At 40.9% G+C, this 20,074-nt stretch overlaps 2 protein-coding genes across 6 annotated transcripts in view; one reads left to right on the plus strand and one right to left on the minus strand.

Annotated features, from left to right (window-relative positions):
• COG5 (component of oligomeric golgi complex 5) overlaps positions 1-2,713 on the plus strand; it is a 178,092-nt gene extending 175,379 nt beyond the window's left edge. The window contains exon 22 of one of the 2 annotated variants that reach the window (XM_042018341.1): positions 1,064-2,713. In XM_042018341.1, coding sequence (XP_041874275.1) covers positions 1,064-1,178 — 115 coding nt within the window. In that variant the 3' untranslated portion in view covers positions 1,179-2,713. The remainder of the gene's footprint in view (positions 1-1,063) is intronic. The other variant, XM_042018342.1, reaches the window with a different exon arrangement.
• On the minus strand, positions 1,926-19,367 carry HBP1 (HMG-box transcription factor 1). 4 transcript variants are annotated; one of them, XM_042018343.1, is made up of 11 exons: positions 19,269-19,367; positions 15,195-15,387; positions 13,888-14,122; positions 12,864-12,996; positions 11,974-12,085; positions 11,737-11,849; positions 11,232-11,388; positions 10,530-10,674; positions 7,982-8,311; positions 4,581-4,722; positions 1,926-3,032 (listed from the first exon to the last, which is right to left on the minus strand). In XM_042018343.1, exons 1-11 carry the CDS (start codon positions 19,281-19,283, stop codon positions 3,015-3,017), a joined length of 1,593 nt encoding a protein of 530 aa, XP_041874277.1. In that variant the 5' UTR covers positions 19,284-19,367; the 3' UTR covers positions 1,926-3,014. The 4 variants fall into 4 exon arrangements, with proteins under 4 accessions (XP_041874277.1, XP_041874278.1, XP_041874279.1 ...); XM_042018344.1 differs by having other exon boundaries at positions 15,195-15,383; positions 19,269-19,338; XM_042018345.1 differs by lacking the exon at positions 19,269-19,367 and adding an exon at positions 18,419-18,436.
• Positions 19,368-20,074: the final 707 nt, after the last annotated feature.

A 20,074-nucleotide genomic window follows, 5' to 3' on the forward strand; every position in this document is an offset into this window, starting at 1 on the left:
ACCCAGTACCACTCCCTCCTCAGTGACTGCATTCACAGCAGGACCCACTGTCCTCGGGCTGGTGCTGGGAAGGGCTGTGGTGATACTTTGTATTAGAAGAGGAATAGCCAGGTACCAGGAGTTGAGTCTCCACTTGAAATGGGGTCTGTTCGTGCATTTTCTTAAATTTGTCAGTTTTGCTGTAAATAGCGCAAATGTAAACGAGTTTTAGAAGGAAACTCCAAGATGATTGTATCAGTTTTATGAAGAAATAGAAGCAGAAAAGGGGAAGAAAATTAAATTCAAAGCTGTATTTGAGTGTGACAACACTAGCTTGGCCTACTTAATGAATTAGTAAGTTGGAATCTCAACAGATGAGCACTTACAGTGTTTGTTTTACAAATATGCTGTCACTCAACAACACTGTGTACTAGAATGTCAGCTAAAAGGTGACCCTGTGTTGTAAAGCAAGTTAAATTACGTACAGACAAGTATGTCACCACAGTTGCCCCTTTTAGCTTTGCCATGTTTTATTTGTGCAGTTCACACACAATGACTCTATGTGTGACATCCTGTGACAACGTGTAAGAGAGCCAGGCTGTGCCTTGCCCAAGCCCTGTCTGGAGTTAGCGTGCATTTCCGAGGACGGCGGGAGTTCAAAAGGCTGGGCCAGGAGTCACCTCAGGGCAATGGTGGGTGTTCACCAGTGCCCCAGTTTTCGTGCTGAAGTTGCACTCTCAGCATCTGCAGCAGCTGGAGATTATTCTCTTCCTTTCTAAAGGTTACCAGTGCAGCACTGAGCCCGAGTCTGTGCGTCAGAGCTGTCAATTCAAGCCATCTGCAACATGCTGCTGCTTATTTAAATGTTAACTTGTTTGCTCCTCAAAACATGCAAGAAAGGAGAGAAAGATCATGAAACAATTATGCAGAGCTTTGCAAGGCCTTCCTTGCTCACTTCCTTCCACAGACAAGTAGGACCATCTGAGGAAAATTTTGCAGGAGGGAAGAAGGCAATTAATTTCAGTTGCAGATCCTGAATTTACAGTACTTAATTGCTTTAGCTACTTTACTTCTTTTTTTTTAGTGGTGCACTGGAAGCTTATGTTCAATCAGTGAGAACAAGAGAGGGAAAGGAGTTTGCACCAGTCTATCCCATAATGGTTCAGCTGCTGCAGAAAGCCATGTCAACCCTTCAGTGAACACAGCTGGACAACGCTCTCATACCAGGGAGTGGATGGTAACAGGGCCGGGGGCTTTGGTGCCACATCTGTATTTACTGTTCATGTAAATTATCCCCAAGTATATCAGCTTTACAATGAAATGTTTTCCTACTTCATGTCTGAAACTTCTGTCTTCTTGCTTTATGTTCACATTACAGGAACTTACTTACACAGAAATATTGTAAGGAAATTGTACAACTTTTATGTGCTTAAGTCTACATCTAATTGAAACATTCTTAAGCATTCCTTTTGAATTTAGAAAAGTATAAAATTAGAACTCAAGTATTACAGTGTAATTGCTGAATATCTCAAATAAGGAAGCAGCTCTTTTCCTACAAGTATGGTTTTAAACAGTTGAATACATTTTAGCCATATTCAGAAAACTACTTTTGAAACATTTGAATCATCAGTTTCCATCTAAAAATCACTAATTTTAACACAAGGAAAAATATTTATAACTAACCTAAATGATTCTCTCTTGCACTGCTATTTGCTTAGAAATAATTTATATTGATTTCAACTCTTTTTGCTTAAACTGTAATAAAGAACATTGACTATCCAATCCTGAAAACAGTCTGTGAAATTCTTCACTAGCTTCCTAATGACAAAGCTTAATTAAAGTATACTTTGGATGGGTTCATGTGAAGACTTCCATGCAGAACATGTTCATTGCTGCAGGGCTGACTTCGTGATTAGTCTTCTTCATTTTATAAAATACGCAACACCAAATTTTAATGAATTTATTTGAAATAATATACAAGAATATAGTGTGCAAAAATCTTAGGGGCAACATCATGTAGATGTGTCATAAACTGAAATTTACAGTTGTGATTCTTAAAAAAAAAAAAACAACACACAGCTGTTTAGTACAGGAAAAGCCATGATTGTAAATGTTCACAGCAGAAGCAATTGTAATCCTAACGCAGCTGCTCTAATTTTAGACAGTTGGAGAAGAAAAAAAGTAAAGTGCAAGTGTTGCACGTATAGTTAAGTGCAAAGTTTGCCCCCACCATAAAGATGTCTTATGGCAAAATAAAATATTGTAGAATATGTGGCAAAGACAAAACACAGAGTTATAACTATGATGGTGATGATACCAACACCACCACTTTTCTTGAGATAACGCTATTTATTCATTTCATCCTGTCCTGGGCCATTGTTTCCACCACGAAATGATAGCTCTCACTAGTGCCAGCTGATGCACAAATATCTCCCTTGTGGATACAAGTTTTCTAAGTGGCATCCCAAGCAGCAGCTCCCTTGCTGCATCACACCAGGCTTTCCATTCTCACATGTTCTGGTAACTTGCTGGCAGCAGGGCAGGCTGGGAAGCTGGAAGCTGATAATAACACTTTGCCATTTCAGAAAATCCCAGGCCCCAGAATCGCAATTAATAATACAGTTGTGCAATACATATTAATCAGCAATAAGAATCAATGTATATAAACAGCTGTTACATATTTTAAAATTCCCCTTTTTGTACATTTTCTTTTAAAAATAAACATTTATACATATCTCCTTCTCCTCTTTCTGAAGTACTTTAGCACCACAGGATATCCATTTTCAAGCCTATTACCTGATACATAATGAAGTTTGGAAGAAAAGTAAGGCAATTTGGTTTAAAATGCTGATAGTTTTTAGCTTACTTAATGTTCTATTGTAAAAAGCAAATCTGCACTCAGATCATTTCCATGATGGTGCCAGTATTTTATGGTCACACATAGTCACAACAAATAGTAAGACCTTGATCTTGCATCTTCTTGCGAACAAGCAACAGCCATTTCGTAAATACAGAGTTAACAGGAAAATTCTGGCTTAATGCTGCTGTGAGCCCTGAGAAAAGAGAAGAGAAAGCCAGGTTAGCAATTAGCAGGCAAAGGGGCGGCAAACACTTGTTTTGAAAGCCACAAGTATTTCTAACAATTGGTCAGTTATTTGGAAGAAAACAAAAAGGCCAAACCAGACAGTTTTATTCCCTGATCATCGAAAGACCATCACGACTTCTCTGTCACAGCCTGGAGCCCACTGTCATTACTGAGTAAGGTTACTAGACTGCTAACAGTTCAGTTCACTGAACTAAAACAATTATAAAGGGTATTTCCTGCTGTAACACTGAGGTAACAGGTTCTACAGATCCTGTTCTCTTGGCCTGAAGACTGTAGGGACAAAGAAAATCCCACTACAAGGCAGGGTAAGAAAGCCTTACTGAGGCCAACCCATCACTACACAGCTACACACAAACATGCCTCTGAGTTGCTTGAAACTCACAGCTGAGCCTGTGATCTCACCATCCAAAGCCCAAAACTGCAGTAGTGTAAGAGCAGAGTAAATAAATAATATTATTTTAAATAAACCCACAAGGAAATCTAACAGAAACTGTCACTGTTGATTAAAATAGAATGCAGTGAACAGAAAAACAGCTTGTTTCTAGCAGCTGGGACTTGGTGGAACCTTCTGCAACAAGGGACTGGAAACTGCACAAAGTATGTGCTGCAGAAAGAAGCAACTCAGTGTTGGAGCATTTCTTATTCAGTCTTAAGGCAACACTTGCATATGCTCTTGAGAAAAAAGCCTCATTTACACATCAGAGGAAAGGGGGTAACTTGAGGACGAAATCTTACACCACATGGATGGACTGTTTCACCAGCCATGTAGATGAAGTCCACACCACACTTCAAGCTCCTACCCAGGCATAAAATGGAAGAACTTGGCAAGCACTCTGTGCATCTCAGTGGATGTTTCCTTCCAATCTACTCTTCTACTTGAACAAACAGAATCTCATTTTCATGTCTGCTTTACCTGATCTTTCAGCTTGAAAGCCCTTCTCTTTCTTAATACATCCACCACCTACTAATACATTGGTGCAGACTCTTAGATTGATGGCTTTCTACAAAGTGGAAAACAACTTATTTCCCTACAGAAGTAGTGTTATCTACTGTATTTATTTTACAAGTGAATAGAGTAATAAATATCCTCCCTCAGTATCTTCATATATGCTGATATAAATTATCAGTAAGAAAAACAGAAAAACGTGTAAAGAAAAAGCTTTTATGGAAGGAAAAAAGTTCAGGTACAACCTTATGAACTCACTTCAAAGCAAAAGACCATGTGCCCTTCCTCTGCATTTCACAAGCACACTAACTTTCAGTACAACAGAACTCACATAAAATTCACATAAAAACAGAACTCTCATAAAATATTCAGACAGACCCTCTCCTGATCCATCTCCTGCCAAACTGCCAAAAGCAGGTTACACAACACAGGGGAGTAAATGAAGGTTTTGGCTACTAAGAAAGCAGCTTATTCTGAACAAAACACACTGTAGCCACCCATCTGAACACAGGTAACTGCATAATGAAAAAGACTGCTTCACAAACATACAGAATTTGTTCGTTTTCTTTTCCAACAGTCAGGATTTAAACGCTTCTGCTCCTCTGCCAAGGCCTTGGCTTCTAGTGTGTACATCCTTCTTTCCTCATTTTTCATTTTCTTCCACCTGTCACCAAGTATCACACTTATGGCTCTGCAAGATAAATGTTTACAGTACAGTCAGGACAGTGCTAAGAAATACCATGATTTTTTTTGTTGTTTTTTATCTGAGCACTTTAAAGAAGATTTGAGTTATATGTGGAAATAACATGCAAAGAAGAAATCAACTGTATCTTAAAATTTTTAATAATCACATTTGTGATTATCTTCTCATAGTTCTTTGAATTGTTAAACAGCTGAGACTTCTGTGTTAGCTGAGCATGGGTCAATGCACATTTTAACATTTCAAAGAGTGTACATTTGAATATGCGGCAACTGGCATAAACCAGCAAAACAGAGATGTTAAAAAAACCACCACCAAATGGTAACTCACATTTGTTTTGCTCTACTTTCATACTAGCAGATCATATGACAGATTTGCTGAAAATATGTTCTCTAATAATTAGAGCAATGAACTGAATATGACCTCAGCCAAATATTTGATTAACTGCAAGTCCACATGTCTATTTAATCAATATCTGTAGCTTCCTCCACCTTTAATCCATCCTGGGTGGAACATACTGTTAAGTTCCCATTCCTGTGCAAAGGGAACTATTTTTTCTGACACATCTATAACCATTTCCAGAAGCTGAATTAATTCATTTCCTTATAAACTCTACGTCTTTTTACAACATTTCCCTGTACTATCCTGCCATATTGCTTAACTGCACTCCCAAATGTTGGATCAATATCCCATTAAAGCTTTAACTCTTTTAGCTGAATGAAAATCTCTAAACAACAGCTCTTATCAACGACTATTAAAGCTACCAAGTAGTTTGTACACTTTGGCTTCAGATTACAGCAGTGAGAGTTCTGTGACTGGCTCTAAGAAAAAAATGGACACAACTAAGTCCTTTTCTTTCTCCTAAGTTCCTTGCTGGCAGAAAAGATATTCAAATTGAATCAAGACAAGTGGAGTGTCATCTACCATTTCCATAATATGGCACATAGAGCAATCCTGAAGGCTGTTCTGCACCACAGCAAAAAAATGGATTTGAATCCTGCAAGGCCATGTGGTGCTGTTCAGGTTTCCACGAGCTGCAGAGCACTCTGGGACCACATCCCAAAGTGTGTGGGGACAGCCCTTGAGCCTGTGCTGTCACGTGCTCTGGTGACTCCTTAGAGTAAACTCCTCCAGGGGACACCACATCCCATCACCAACAAACCCACTGGCACAGCCTCTTTGGCAACGGAATTTCTGGTTTTCTATCCAGACTGAGAACCAGTATCTTTGGTCTGTCATCAGAAGCAAACACACCCAGTTTAATTAGCAGATTTTTCATCTTTTGACAGTATCCAGAGGCATATCAACAGAAACCTGTCTGCTCTGGGTCACCAGCTTTTGCTGATCACTCACACCCCTCAGAAAGGAACATGGTGACCCAGAGAGAGCAGGTCTGCAGTAAAAGCCATTGCCTTTCCAAATAAAAATGCACCATGAAATCTTTTTATTTCAAAACAAAAATATTATTTCCCTCATCTCTACTCAAAGAATTTCTGAACACACAACCAAGTCCAACTATGGTTACAGTGTTACAGTGAACAGTATCTAGAAAATAAAACAAGTGCAGCCCTAACACCTAAGTTTTTCTAACACAATCTTGCAGTCCACAGTAGTTTTAAGTATAATGTGACTCTTGACTTGTACTTTGAAAGTTTACAAGCTCACTGTCTTGGTGACACGCCTTGAGCTGCTTTGTCTCAGAACAGACCATTTAACTCAGAATACCTCAAGTTCTGTCCTTTCTTAACTCCCGTAAGGAAATAACTTTAGCAAACCTAAGAACTCCACTGTACAGAAGTGGCTACTATGTTGTAAGACCTACACAGTAATCTGAAAATGACACAAACTTACATTTAGAAAACGTAAGAGTTGCCTCCCAACAGCTAAATTAATGAATGCCACAGCAACACTGGAGTGACAGTAGCTGAATGTCTGTATCAATTACCACCAGTGCTATTTCTGCTGTCCTGTGTTTTATGGATGCCACGAAACTGCACCCAAAATGCACTGCCTTCCAACCACGACAGTGAGCAGTGCATTTTGAACCATACTTGTAACTTTGTCATCACTTCCCTTCAAGGTAAACCTGCTCGCTGGAATGTTCATTTTCACATCCATGCAGCTGCAGCTCCAGTTCACTGCATCCATTTGAAATCAGCATTTTCAATTAAATATATAACCATCATAAACTTTCCTGGCTGACATTCTGTTCCATTTCTCATTGATAGTTGCAATGAATGTGAAGGCAGCAGATCTGCTTCACTGAACTTACTACAAACATTACAGAACATCATTGTCAGGGCACACAAGACTGGGTGAGATTTGTCTGGCAGGATTTTATATCCCAGCACCAGTTACAGCCTCCTTATTAGAACATTATAAAATAGTAAAAACCCTTTCAAAGCCCTGTCAACTTTAATTTTTACCAGATTTAGTTCTAGAATTTTTATGTCACAATGCAATTTTTACAGTAGCAGTTTTTATAAAATTACATACATTAAAAAAAACCTAAGATCAGTTCATGTTCATGCGTTTTAGGTTCTATTTACATAGGCACAAATACTGGTGCACATAGCACCAAATATTACTTAAACAGAGGTAATGGAAATCTTTATAAATATTGAGAAGCAAACATGCTAGAGATTAAGAACAAAAAAACAAACTAACAAGACCTCTTCCCCAAACACAGTCATATGACTCTTCCTGCAAGTTTCAGCAGATTGCTGAATGCCTTTAGGGCAAGCAAAATTTGGCAATGTGCTGTCTGGGTTATGATCTTTGAGATATCCTAACTATCAGTACTCCATTCTTCAACAGGATATACAGACTGGAAATAAATGCTTGTAACTTCATGACCAATTTGCAATAATATGTCAAGACTTAATTAGAAAAACCAGAAACTCCATTTTTTCCATTATAGCACACAAACAGAGCACCTCATCACCATAAGCAAAGGCTGTTCTGTATTTGTGCCTCTGCCGGTGTACACATACACATGGATCAGTTGCTTTACCCATATGTTTTCTCAGAAGGTAAGTTTGCCAAAACTGTCTTGTATCAAGTTCACTGAGTACTGTAAATATTCACAGTCCACTCATAAATTACTCTTTATGTTAACATCTTTCAAAACTTGTTCTTAAAACACACATTTTATTTCAAATGCTAGATTTAGGCTACTTAAATCTAAAGGTGGGACACAGATATTCTTCTAACTCACCAGTAATAGCAAAACTACAGTTTGTATCATTACCTGTTGTCTTTCCCTGGATACATCTGAGTGTATTCAACTCTGTATTTTTTGGCAAAAAGCATGAAGGCATTCATTGGTCTTTTGCACTTGTTTGGAGAAGTGGCACTCACAGTACTTGCAGTCCCTGAGCTGTGGCTTTTGCCAGCTTTGCTGTACAAAGGATTGGAGGAAAGATGTGACGATGCAGCAGAGGCACAGTTTTTACTACTGCATTCTGATCTCTCAGCATCTTGATTGTTTGATCCCCCACAGGACAGCGAAGCGCGACGCTGGCGAGCCATGCTGCTGAGCACATACACTGCAGAGGAGTCCATCGGGGTAAAATCGTAACTACAAGGAAAAGACAAATCATGAAGCCATTGAGTAGTTGTCATGTAAAATCTCTAAATATATGTCCACTCTTCAATTGTACTACATTTCTAGTATTTTTCTCTCTTTTGTGTGACATAATGATTTGTGCTTGATGTGGATGTCAGTGTGAAAAGCAAAAAACTACAACAAGACTTTGGCAGGCAAGTTAGTATTTTCTTCAGTGTGATGGAGGCTGCAACTTTACATGATCTGCTGTGTACTTTCCTCAGCTATATATCAGTTAACCATAAAATGTCTTCAAACTTCATCCTCTTTTTAAACACACTTCTTTCTTTTTGCTTCTGTCCTTACCCTAAATCAAACCTGATCAGTGAATGACAAGTACAGAAAGGGAAGAATAAGCAATTGAGTTCACTTGCAAATATATTAAGGGCAAATATGAAACCACTATATTAAAATAAATTATATTATATTCACTATTGTACAAATAACTTCTCTAGGTAGTTGAATAAATGCTATTTTACACAGAAACCTTTCAGTGAGGTTAAAACCCTGCTCAGAGCCCCATGATGTCGCACTATTTGATTTAGTGCTGACAAACGCCTGCCCTCTACTGACAAAACCGCGACATTTCTCCTCAAGGAGTTTAACTCCACAGACTATATGTTACCATCTCCAGATGGGAACAACAGGCTATGCTGTTTTTAGCATGCTATATGGGGAAAGCAATCTTGGAAAGGGGCTACTCAATCATAAATCCAAACCATTAAGTCACCACCACAAGATAAACATAAAATGTAAGGCTCCTCTTACCCACTGCTCAATGTGGCTATAGTTGCATGATTTATGGCCAAAATAAGGGGTTTGAAGAGCTTTTTTGCAGACACCAAGTAGAACTACTAGCAAGGAAATGCTGCATGTTGCAGTCCAGCCCCCATCTGCAAAGGTAGCTCCTTTTGTGGGACAGAACCACGCAGAAGAGCGGAGCCTAAAAGTGGCCTCCAACATCCCTCAGCAAAGTACAAGGCAGCGAAGAAGGGATAATGCCAACCATCTTGCAGGCTCTCCCGAGATAAGGAGAAAGGACCTCTCTGTTCTACAACAGGCCAGCACCCTTCCTATTACTTATCTCCTTCCCATAACACAGCAACAGGATTTTGTTTTTAATTCTTCTGTCCTGTTATCACAGCTGCAGCTGCTGCATGCTCCTTTCTCAATCACTCCCTTCGGCCCAGAGAAAGACAAGGAATTAGACGTACAAGGCAGTATTCAGCTGGGCTGCAAATTAGTAAGGAGCCAGAAATCCAGATTTTTCAGTGAGATGTAGATACAATGATTCTAAAAGCTCTCTACATAGGCAGTTCACAATAGGAGTTAATAATAAGAAAAAAAGCCCAGACAGCAAATGAGTGAAGCCAAGCAATCTGAACTCACTCTATGCCAGACTGAAATCATACAAGAGCTCTCAGGGCTTGAACTGCAAACAGCATCTTAAATTCCTTTTTTTTCTATCGTAAAAAACCAAAGCTCAACTGATTGAAAACAGATGCTATAAAGGCACTAACATCATAGGAAAATATGGATTTTACGGAACCTTAAAATCCCAAAATAGTGTGGAAAATCTTTATAATTTCCTTAGACTCTTAGAGCAATTTATGGTAAACAGGACCTCTGAAGGTTATCTGGTTGAAGTTCCAGCTCAGGCAAACCCCAACGTTAATCAAGCTCTGAAGTTAGGTAAATTTGATCTAATATAAAAGAATCCCAAAAACCAGATTATTCAAAAATAGTAATAACTAATTATGAACATACTGTATTCTAAAGCCATTGCACATGCATTTACCTCTAAGAAACTACTCAGATAATTCAGACATAGTGTTGCATATGAAGCATGAGGTAACAGCTAGCAGACATACTATTGTCAAAAATTAGTACTAGGTTTTTCAAACATAATCCATTTTACCTGGAGAATTTATAAAGACAATATATATATTTTTACTGTTTTATCTAATGTCTTAAACTGCCCTAAAAAGGGGCTAAAAAGTTATTTCACTCCAAGGCACTACTTTGCAATTTAGCAGAGCACATAATTACACAGCTTTCCTAGTATTATTTTTCCATATCATTTGTCTTGTATTACCAAAACTATTCTCTATAATGCTTAAAATTCTTCTAGACTTAAGGTGCCTACTCATTAAATACAAGAACCACTGAGGCCACTTTATCCAAAAATTACCTTTTAAATGTATCAAAAACACCTGAATCATCAAAGTTAATGGCATCAGGGTGTCCAGGAGGTAGACACAGATCTCCAAGATGCATTTCACAGCATGGAATGCCATGCTGTACCACAGTCAAGCTTGGATAAAAAGATGACCAACCTGAAGTGGTAAAGAGTTAAATTAGACAAACGGCCAGACAATCTCTCCAGTTCTTCATTGGAGCAATCCTGTATCTCGAAATTACATAATTTTATAAAATGTTCTGATGTAGTTTCTTTCACCCAAAAGGAAAACCAGAAACACTTACTTAGGGAATTTTTACTGCAAACTGTTTATTTTTATCTCAAATAAAATCTCATTCTAGCAAAAAAGGAATCAAAACCTAGAAACTTTTACCATCAAAAGTCCATGTTTAGCAAGTGAGAAAAGCCTCCCTTATTTGCAGTTTTCCTTTCTTCCCCCCACCCCCGTTCTTTCTGCTTTCCTGAGCTCCACTGATATACTCAATCAAATCTTTCCTTAAGAGATAGGCAGTCTTCCTGGAGCTTTATGGCTTTACAGTTTTGTTTGTTCATATTCTGGATTTCTTTACAAAGACAGTAATTTCTACACCACGACTATCACTTCCTTGAACAGTATGGGATGCCAACAAAATCTGCAATCACCTTCTGAGAGTATTTTAATATACAACCAAGTGTACTTGAGGTATTTCATACCTTTATTTTTAACATAAAATGGATGATCGAGTCTGCATTCTACAGTAAGCAAGCCATCCTCCACTGTGCCAGGATCAAAAGTCAGCTTCAGCACTGACTCACCACAGGAAATGCTTTCTTCATGAGAAATCAACTTCAAACCATTGGAACCATAGTCCTGTTAACACACATACAGTTCAAAAAATTTCCCCCAAGAAAAGCATGTATCTGTGTATACTACAGGTGTATACTCATCATCATACATTATATTAAAAAATAACAACATTCTAATGGGCATTTCTATCTTGCTAGAAATTAATAAAGATGATACAACATTCAAAACATACATCAATTAATTCAGTTCAAGTGCTTTACGATGAGATACTCAAACAGCACAATGATCTGCTCTAAACAACATTAATGCCAATCTGTTTTCCTGAGGCAGTAATTACAGGCACAGGGGTAACGTAAGAAACTAAGTATTTGTTACAGGTATTGCAGTGAATTTATTAGAACTAACGGCTACCTTGTAAGGACTGACTGGGAGATTTTCCTCTTTTCCACAGCTTTCAGATCTTGCAAACTCTTCAACATCCTGCCATTCTTTATTGCGTCCCTTATGAAAGCACAAACGAGAGCCTAAGAGATTTTTTCAAGGGAAAAAGAACATTAGTGTTAGGTAAAAAAAGCCTGTGCTACAAGAAAAAAAAAAAAAAAGGACAAGATAAAAAAAATACTTATTTCATGATACATGTTATTTTACCTTTTAGAAAACAATGCCAGACAGTTGAGGGCCAGGAATGGCACCATCCTAAATCATCATCATCTGAAAGTGATGACATGCAGAAAATGCCAGATTCTGATTCACTATTCGCCTGTTAAAAAAAAAGCAAAATGGTGTTGGTATTTTACTGCACAGTATTTTAGGGCTGGTCTTAAATGTCTTAAGACAGTCTCTAATTTGCACTTGTGACATCATTTTGCCTTAAATACTAATAGGGATGTAACACGAAGACAAAGATTAAAGGAATGTAGTAAATGTGAATGGAGCATTTTCATCTCCTTTTCTGAGATGCAGCTTGACATTTTTGAGTTTCATTCTCTGAGACTCATTTCACCCCTATGGATTATCTTATGCTCATGTGTAAGCATTTTACACCTCATCATTCCTTGGTCATCTACAGAATCACTCAAAGCACATTACTCTATAGTCCAATTACTGGAAAGCTGTAGACTCAAGGCAGTTGTAGATAAATCACTGGAGAAAATTCAGTGTTGTTAACACACAGATTTCAGATACAAATTAATATAAGGGAAAAGGAGACATAGGACTGACAGGTTTTGTGGATCTAAAAGAAGAGGGATGCATATTTCCTTCTGAGGCATCAAACAAGTTAACATAGTTTTTTAAAGCTTGTCATAGAAGGAATTACAGCAGAAGGAGAGCTTTCTTATAAAGTGATCTCGTCACAAAAAATATGAAGTAGCACTACAAGCCTACCCTGTGTGGTAAAATGAAAACTAACAGAAAATCCAGCTTAAATAGCAATAGTAGTAACACTATGTTTTTCTTTTTTAAACCAGTTTCCCTTTTCAAAAAACTTAACCCATTACTCTTACATGTTTATCTTAAAATGTTTCAGAACAACTCACCCTTTCATGTCTGACTGGTGTTTCATCCACATCATTCTTGGAGAAGTTAGGATCGTTGTTTGAAGATCCTGGTGGAGGACGTGCATAGGAATGTAAACTTTTGCTTGTTGCTATTATGCGAACAGGAGATGATCTGCAACAGAAACATGTATTTTAAAATATCTCAGATTAAGACAACATGAGACTTTGCTGCCATTACTCTAAAATGCTTTTATTGCAAGTATTTCCATTTGCATGAGCTGAACACCAAATAAACCTCCCACACACCAATATTTCAAAGGGATGATTAAAGGGTGCAAGCCCAGGCAAAGAGAACATTTAGCATAACTCCTGCATAGGTTCTGTATAGCACCCAAATGACAACAGCAGTTCCACAGTGGCATCTCCTTACCACAATGCTGAAGTTTTTACACAGATCTTGAAGTAAATACCAGCTCTTAAAGATAATGTAAAGACATCTGCTCTGTCCAAATGATTAAATCTCAACTCCATGACTATTAACAGTATTGCATTGAGTTTTCTGATTATAAACCTAAGAAAAGCTGTACAATAAAATGTGAAGCCCAGAAATTTCCAAGATCCCACACTTGTTGCTCACAACCTTACAGAATTTACAGATCACAAACCTGAGACAGTTATTACTAAGATACACATTGCACTAGATTTCCAACTAGTTGTTTAAAAGAAAAATCTGAAGTCTGTGCACTAGAAAGCATTAAGAATTTAATGTAACAAACTCCTCTTAGTTTTTATCCGCTGCTTCACATGAGGTAAATGTGCATAACTTCTGAGCCTGCTGTGGATAGGCAATGTCTTTATACCATCCTATGTCATTCATGGCTGGAAACTAAGCAGCTTTTGCACCAGGCTATGGGACGAGTTCTGTGCATGCATTCACAGAAAAAATAAAAAGACCAAAAAATAAGGCTCCAGTTCAAAGTCAGAGGGTTTAAAGAGTGAAGGAAATGTTTCTGGAGACAGCATTATAATCTCTATAGTTCAAAACTGAAATGAGTGTCAGTACCTGTTATAAAAGGCGCACTGCATCAAAGGACTCTGAGGACTTGTGGCTATATTTGCTAATTCTGTCAACCAGTTCACCCCATTCTCACAAGAATAAGCATTTTCTGGATTGCTGTTTGAGGTATGTTGGCTCCATGAAGGCCTTGAACATTCCTGATGTGAAACATCAGCACCAAGCTGAAAAAGTGCAGGTGGGGCAGAATCTGTCTGCACAGCCTGTAATTCAGGAAGATCATCTACAAAGAAATGCACAAATTACCATCATTATTCTCAATTCTAGCTGACCCCAAATCTTGCAAATTAAAATAAAAAAGGAACCACAATAAAATAATTTTATTTTCTCATATCACAACTACCAACATTTCACAAACCCTATTAATAAAAATGGCCACAGAAATAGTAACATCTCTAGTCGATTATACATTCACACAAGAAATTTAAGAAAAAATTAGGTAACTAGGTAAAAATGTAGTTCTGATTTTAAAGTTTTTACTCGATTGACCAGTTTACACAGAACTATACTGCAGAATTATTCAAAAACAATATGCTTCACTAAAATACTAAAACATTCCACAAAAGACAACTAAACTAATCTGTCCTTGAAGGTGTGACACTAAAAAAATTCAACATCAGACCATGTTCAAGGTAAAAGGTTTCCACCAGGGAACTGGAGTTAAATAACTCAGATTAAAAAAACCATGAAAGCTGTGTATACAGCCTGGTAGGGTGAATTCCTATCAGTAATATATATCTTTCATATTCCATGCAGAATCGCAGAAAAGAGCCCAGCTTGTTAGAAGTCTGAGCTATATGCTGTCATGTAACTAAGTATCAATACTCTTAATCACTCCATACCTTAAATTAAATGTGTTAATATCTCACTGATTATATCAACACTTTCTAAAGTATATGCTGTTTTTCTCCAATATGTAAGGACCAACGTTCCCCTATCCCAGAATCTTTATTTGCAGCAGATCTAAAGCAACATAATTTCCCTTTAGAGGAGCTCTTGAGCTTTCTGTTTGTTTTTCTTGTGCCAAAGAAACCCCACTCCTCTGGGGATTAGAAGCAGAAATTTGTGGCTCTGAGTTCAAGAACACATTTGAGTCAACAGGCCAGTGTGTCAGAACTGGAAATGGGTTTAAGGGAAAAGTGACTGCAAAGTGAGCCCTTCAGATGTCACAATTCCCTGCCCTTCTCAAGTTGAAAATCAGGAATCTCATTCAGTCAACTTCCAGTAATTTCAGTATAGGACATCTATAAGAAACTTCAGAATCCAGTTTCTTCTGAAAAAATCATGTTATTTACCAAGTTCCATGTGCTCATCACAGGATGCATATCCAGGAGAAGAGGGCAGGTTTTCATTGCACTTCAACAACTCCAGCGATTCGTTCATCCCTGAAGTTCTCTTGTCCACTACCAGAAGGAGTTTCTGAACTGCATTAGGCATTTGATTTGTCTTCACTTCCCACACCATGTTAGGATGCTCCAAAGTATCTGACTTTAGAAAGAGAGAGGTTAGAAATTTGTATACATGTGAACCGTTTTAAGTTGCATCTGATATACTTCATTACCAGGGCCCTAAATCCTCATTAGTCTGTTGACTATCACAGCATATTTTAGGGCTATCTAGACATGATCTTGTACAATCCTTACAGAAAACAGAGCTAACTCGGAAGTCAAGAGGCTGCCTGGGGCCCTGGCCACTTGAGTTTCTAGTATCTTGAAGGATGGACACTCCCTGGCACTGCCCAGGAACCTGTTCCAGTAACCACTCTTGCTGTAAAGAAGCTGATCCTCACGCAGGTTTGATTGAACTTCCCACAGCCTGTGCCCACTGCCTCCAAGAGTCTGGAGTTATCTCCTCAACCACCACTCAAGCCAAGGTAACATTCACTTGGTACCCTAAGCCACTCAGCTCATTATAAAAGGCAATCAGAAGGGTCAGACAAGATTTGGTTTTGGCTAATCTGTCCTAGCTATTCCCAGACAATTTCTTGCCTTACAAAGAGGGTAGACATGGCTGTCAGGAGAATTTGTCCCATAATATTCCTGAAGGCTAAGGTAAGGCTGACCAGCCTGTAGTTTCCCCACATCCTCCTCCTTGAAGCTGGGCGTGACATTTTCTTTCGTCCAGTTACTGGGAGCCATCCTGCCACCAAATCCACTTCTTTTTGGAGACCATTCTCAAAAAACATCCCTGCCCATGGCAGGGGGCTTGGAACTAGATGACGTTTAGGGTCCCTTCAAACCCAAAACATTCTGTGACCCATGACTGACACCTGGAGGGATCTCATCTGGTCCCACCGCCTCATGCACGGCTGCCTCACAGAACTGGCCTGCCCCTCACTTGCTCCGCTTCTACCACAGACAAAGAAGTGTCTTGCTCTGTCAGAGGCAAGTTGCTACACCCAGGGACTTGAGGAGCCCAGGAACAGGCCTGGAAAAGAAGATCAAAGCAAAAATGCTGTCCTCAACCTTGTGAGATCAGGTCTCCTTTGCTATTCAGCATCAGGCCCACATTTTCTCCAGTTGCCCTTTCAGCACCATTGTCTCTGCAGAAGCCTTTTCCACTGCCCTTCCCTTGTCTGGCTTCCAGAAGAGTCTCAAACACACTGGACTCCTAACATCCTTAGCTGTGTTGCAAATGGAAAGATAAAGAAGCCTCTACTTCTACTAGAAGATTTCACCGCAGTTTCATTTCCCCAAATCCCAATACTGTAAAGTTTATACCGAACCCACTGTTTTAAATCATCTTCAGCAGAGAACTGTGTGCTTATTCTACACAACCACTGCCTCTAAAAGCTGGCAAACAATGTTATCCAATCTTTACTAATTTGGTTATCTACTGGGGTTTTTTTCAGATGAGGATGAATTAAAGCTACCATAACATGATTACTGTGTACTTTAATGAAGTGTCCTTGAAAAAGTAATCATGAGTCTGTCACAAAGTAATAGAAAACACAGCTTAATAAGAAAGAAAACTTGAGAAGTCTACCATATGCATGTCAACTACGTAAGCTACATTAGAGAAATACCAACCATAGCTTTAAAAAGTGTAATATTTTCATATCATAGAACGACTGGGTTGGAAAGGACCTCTGGAGGTCATCTAGTCCAACCCCCTCCACTGCTAAAGTAGGTTCACCTACAGCAGGTTGCACAGGATCATGTCCGGGAGGGTTTTGACTGAAAAATTTCTAACCGTCTGATCCCCTAATCTTTCAAATATATGCAAAACTTATATAAACTTGCATGCTGAACATAAAAAGATGTTTGATTCTACTCAAATGGCACTACTACAAAGCTACATCAGCTTTTTCTGATTTTAAGGTGGAGAAGAAAGGTCAGAGAAATAAGAATATAGAACTCAAACTATCAGTGACACTACTTTCACCTCCAAGAAATATCTTTAACACAATTTATACCCCTGTCACCCATGAGGGACAGTAAAATTACAGAACACCACAAGAGCAGATAGCTCAGTTATTTCTGAACAGAAAAAACAGACCTCAGTAGTACGTATCAGGACCTTGAAGATTATCTGCAACTAATCAACTCCAAAAAGCCACTCCTTGTTTTTCTGGCTTATCTACGTCTTCCCTTTCCCCTCTTCTGCCCTGTTTTTTTTCCCCTCTATTTTTTCCTCTCTTCCTTTCCCATTTTCCTGCCAAAATGAAGAAGCAAACTTATTTCTGGAATGTTACCTTCTCCTTCCTTCCTGACAGGTGCCAAGACTTGAAAGTACGTGTCCTGGTATCCCAACACTCTAAAGGGTCAGAGGTAAGGTACAGATAAAAAATGCTAGTCTAACAAGAAATATACTTGTTTGAGAAATAAATTATTTCTCCAAGTCACAAGAATTTCTCTAAACCAAAGCCATCCATGTACAAAAGCCAAAAAATCCTCTAACAAATTAATTACAAAGAAATTGAAAGAAAATTACAAAGAAAAACAAGGAGAGTGCCCAACTTTACTTCTCAATTCTTTTTTATTCTACTCGATTAAAGACTGCTTTGGATATGTCAATGGTTTGAACATGAAGGGGATTGGTTATTAATGAGTTTGTAAATTTTTTTTTTAATTCAACTTTATGTTGAAAATTTGTTGCATCAGGTGTTGTCTAGAACCACGCTTCACAGGACTTTAATTACTGTGGCTGTCTTTGGAGGCTAAATGAAATTATTATTTTGTACTTTAAGTTAATTTGTCATGCTAAAACAAATGGCACCATTAACAAAGACCTTATTAATTGAACCGTGTCTATTTCTGAGGGTGAAAAATAAAGTTGGGAGAAAAGTAAATAAAGACTGTGGCTGAGAAGGGGTTCAGCAGGAACTTGGCAGCATCCACCCAAACCGCACTGCGCAAGAATGCCTGGGTGGAAATGCTTCCCGTGGTGTTTTTCCTTCTGCTATTTGCCTTTCTTCCCCCAACCTACTGACGAAGTTTCAGGCCAGGTCTACGCCTGAGCAATAAGCTGGACGGAGTTTAATTTGGAGAACAGCTTCTCCAAGCAAAACACAACATACTGGCAAGACTGGATCTACACCAGGGACTTTTCCTGGCGCAGCTGCTTTGATCAGGAATCCTCGCAGCACATCCCCGGCCGTGCCAGAGCGCGCAGCCGAGGCAGAGCGTGATTCACCATGTTTTCGAAGCCCGGGCGGCCTGTTCGCTGACGCAGGGCGGGCCGCGCTCCCCCCGCAGCCCCAGCGCCGCTGCGGGCCCCCGAGGCCGGTGTTCCCAGGGCGGCCCGGGGACGGCGGAGCGGCGGGACCCCCGGCAGGACGCCCACAGGGACCCCCCGCACAAACCCCTCAGGGCCTTCCCCCGTCACGTGACCTTGTTTACACCCGCGGCCGCACGGCGCAGGCGCGCTCGGCCCCATTCATTCGAACTGCGTAACACCGGCCCGGGGGGGCCCCCCGCGCCCCGGCCGCCGCTCCCCCCGCCGCTCCCCCGCACCCACGGACACCCCCAACGCTCCCCATCCCGCACGGCCGCTGCTCCCGCAGCGGGCACACCGCCCTCACTCTGACAGACTGGGGCGGACAGCCGCTCCCCAGGGAAAACAAGGGAGGGGACACCCCCCCTATTCTGCTTGTTTTCGTGATTTGGAGGGGCACAAGGGTGGCCGGCACACCCCGGGAGTTTCAACCCAGCGGCGCGGGAGGGTGGCGGCTCCGCCGGGTCGGTCGGGGAAGGTGTACAGTAAACAATGTCCGGGGTTCCCTTCGCCGTCAAAAGCCTGGACCCAGCGGCCTCCTCAGCTGGGCCTACAGCCGCTACGACTCCCCTCTGACCTCCCCGACCTCTCCCATCCCCCGCCGGAGCCTCGCAGCCCCGAAAAGCGGCAGCTCTAAACTTTGTAGCACTTACCGAACCCGTCGCCATTACCGAGCTCCCCTCGGCTGCCCCCCCGCGCCGTCCTCTCAGCGGGTCCCGCCCCCGCCGGCCACTACTCGGGCGCTGAGTGGCCAGAGACGACGTTGCTCAATTCGCAGGCGATTCCTATTGGCTACCCGGCCTGCTTGTCAGGACTCCGCCCGGAGGGCGGGCATGTTTTGACTCTCCTGCACAGCGGATTGCACCGCGCCGCACATCAATCACCCCCACGCGGCGCTCCGATTGGCCGGTGCCTCCATCAGCACGCGCAGGAGCATTCTGGGAGCTGTAGTCGCCGCCGCCGCCCGCGCCTGCCCACGGGTCCGCGATAAGACGACAGCCCCCAGGATGCCCCGCGGGGCCCGGCGATGGTAAACAAGCGGCGCGGGACACGTGTACCGGCCCGGCCGCTGCCCTCCGCCCGCCCCCGCCCCGCGGCCCCGGTTCGCCCGCAGCAGCGCCGTGCGGAACCGGCCCGCGCTGCGCCCGAGGCACGGCGGCAGCGCAGAGGGCGAAGGAGGTTGTTAAAGGTCAGGGAGTGAGTCAGCAGCTGCGCTCGGCCTCCGCTGCGGCCTCGTCCCTCCCCTCTCTTTCATTGAAAAGACACTGGTGGGAGGTTAGGCCCAAAATACAAGCTGGGGTGGGAGGGAGAAAATAAATTAAATCCATGCAGGTTTATCAGTCCAGTAGTGTCTCCCAGACAGTCCCATACATTTATTGCCAAAATAACAGCGTGGTTTGGTTAAACATTATTATTCAGACATTTCCCCACTTACCCAGTAACTCTGGGAGATCAGAGA

This window comes from Corvus kubaryi, unplaced genomic scaffold (assembly GCF_017639235.1).
Source record: "Corvus kubaryi isolate FWS band 111438036 unplaced genomic scaffold, C.kubaryi_AGA036_p1.0 137, whole genome shotgun sequence".
NCBI classification, from domain to species: Eukaryota; Metazoa; Chordata; class Aves; order Passeriformes; family Corvidae; genus Corvus; species Corvus kubaryi.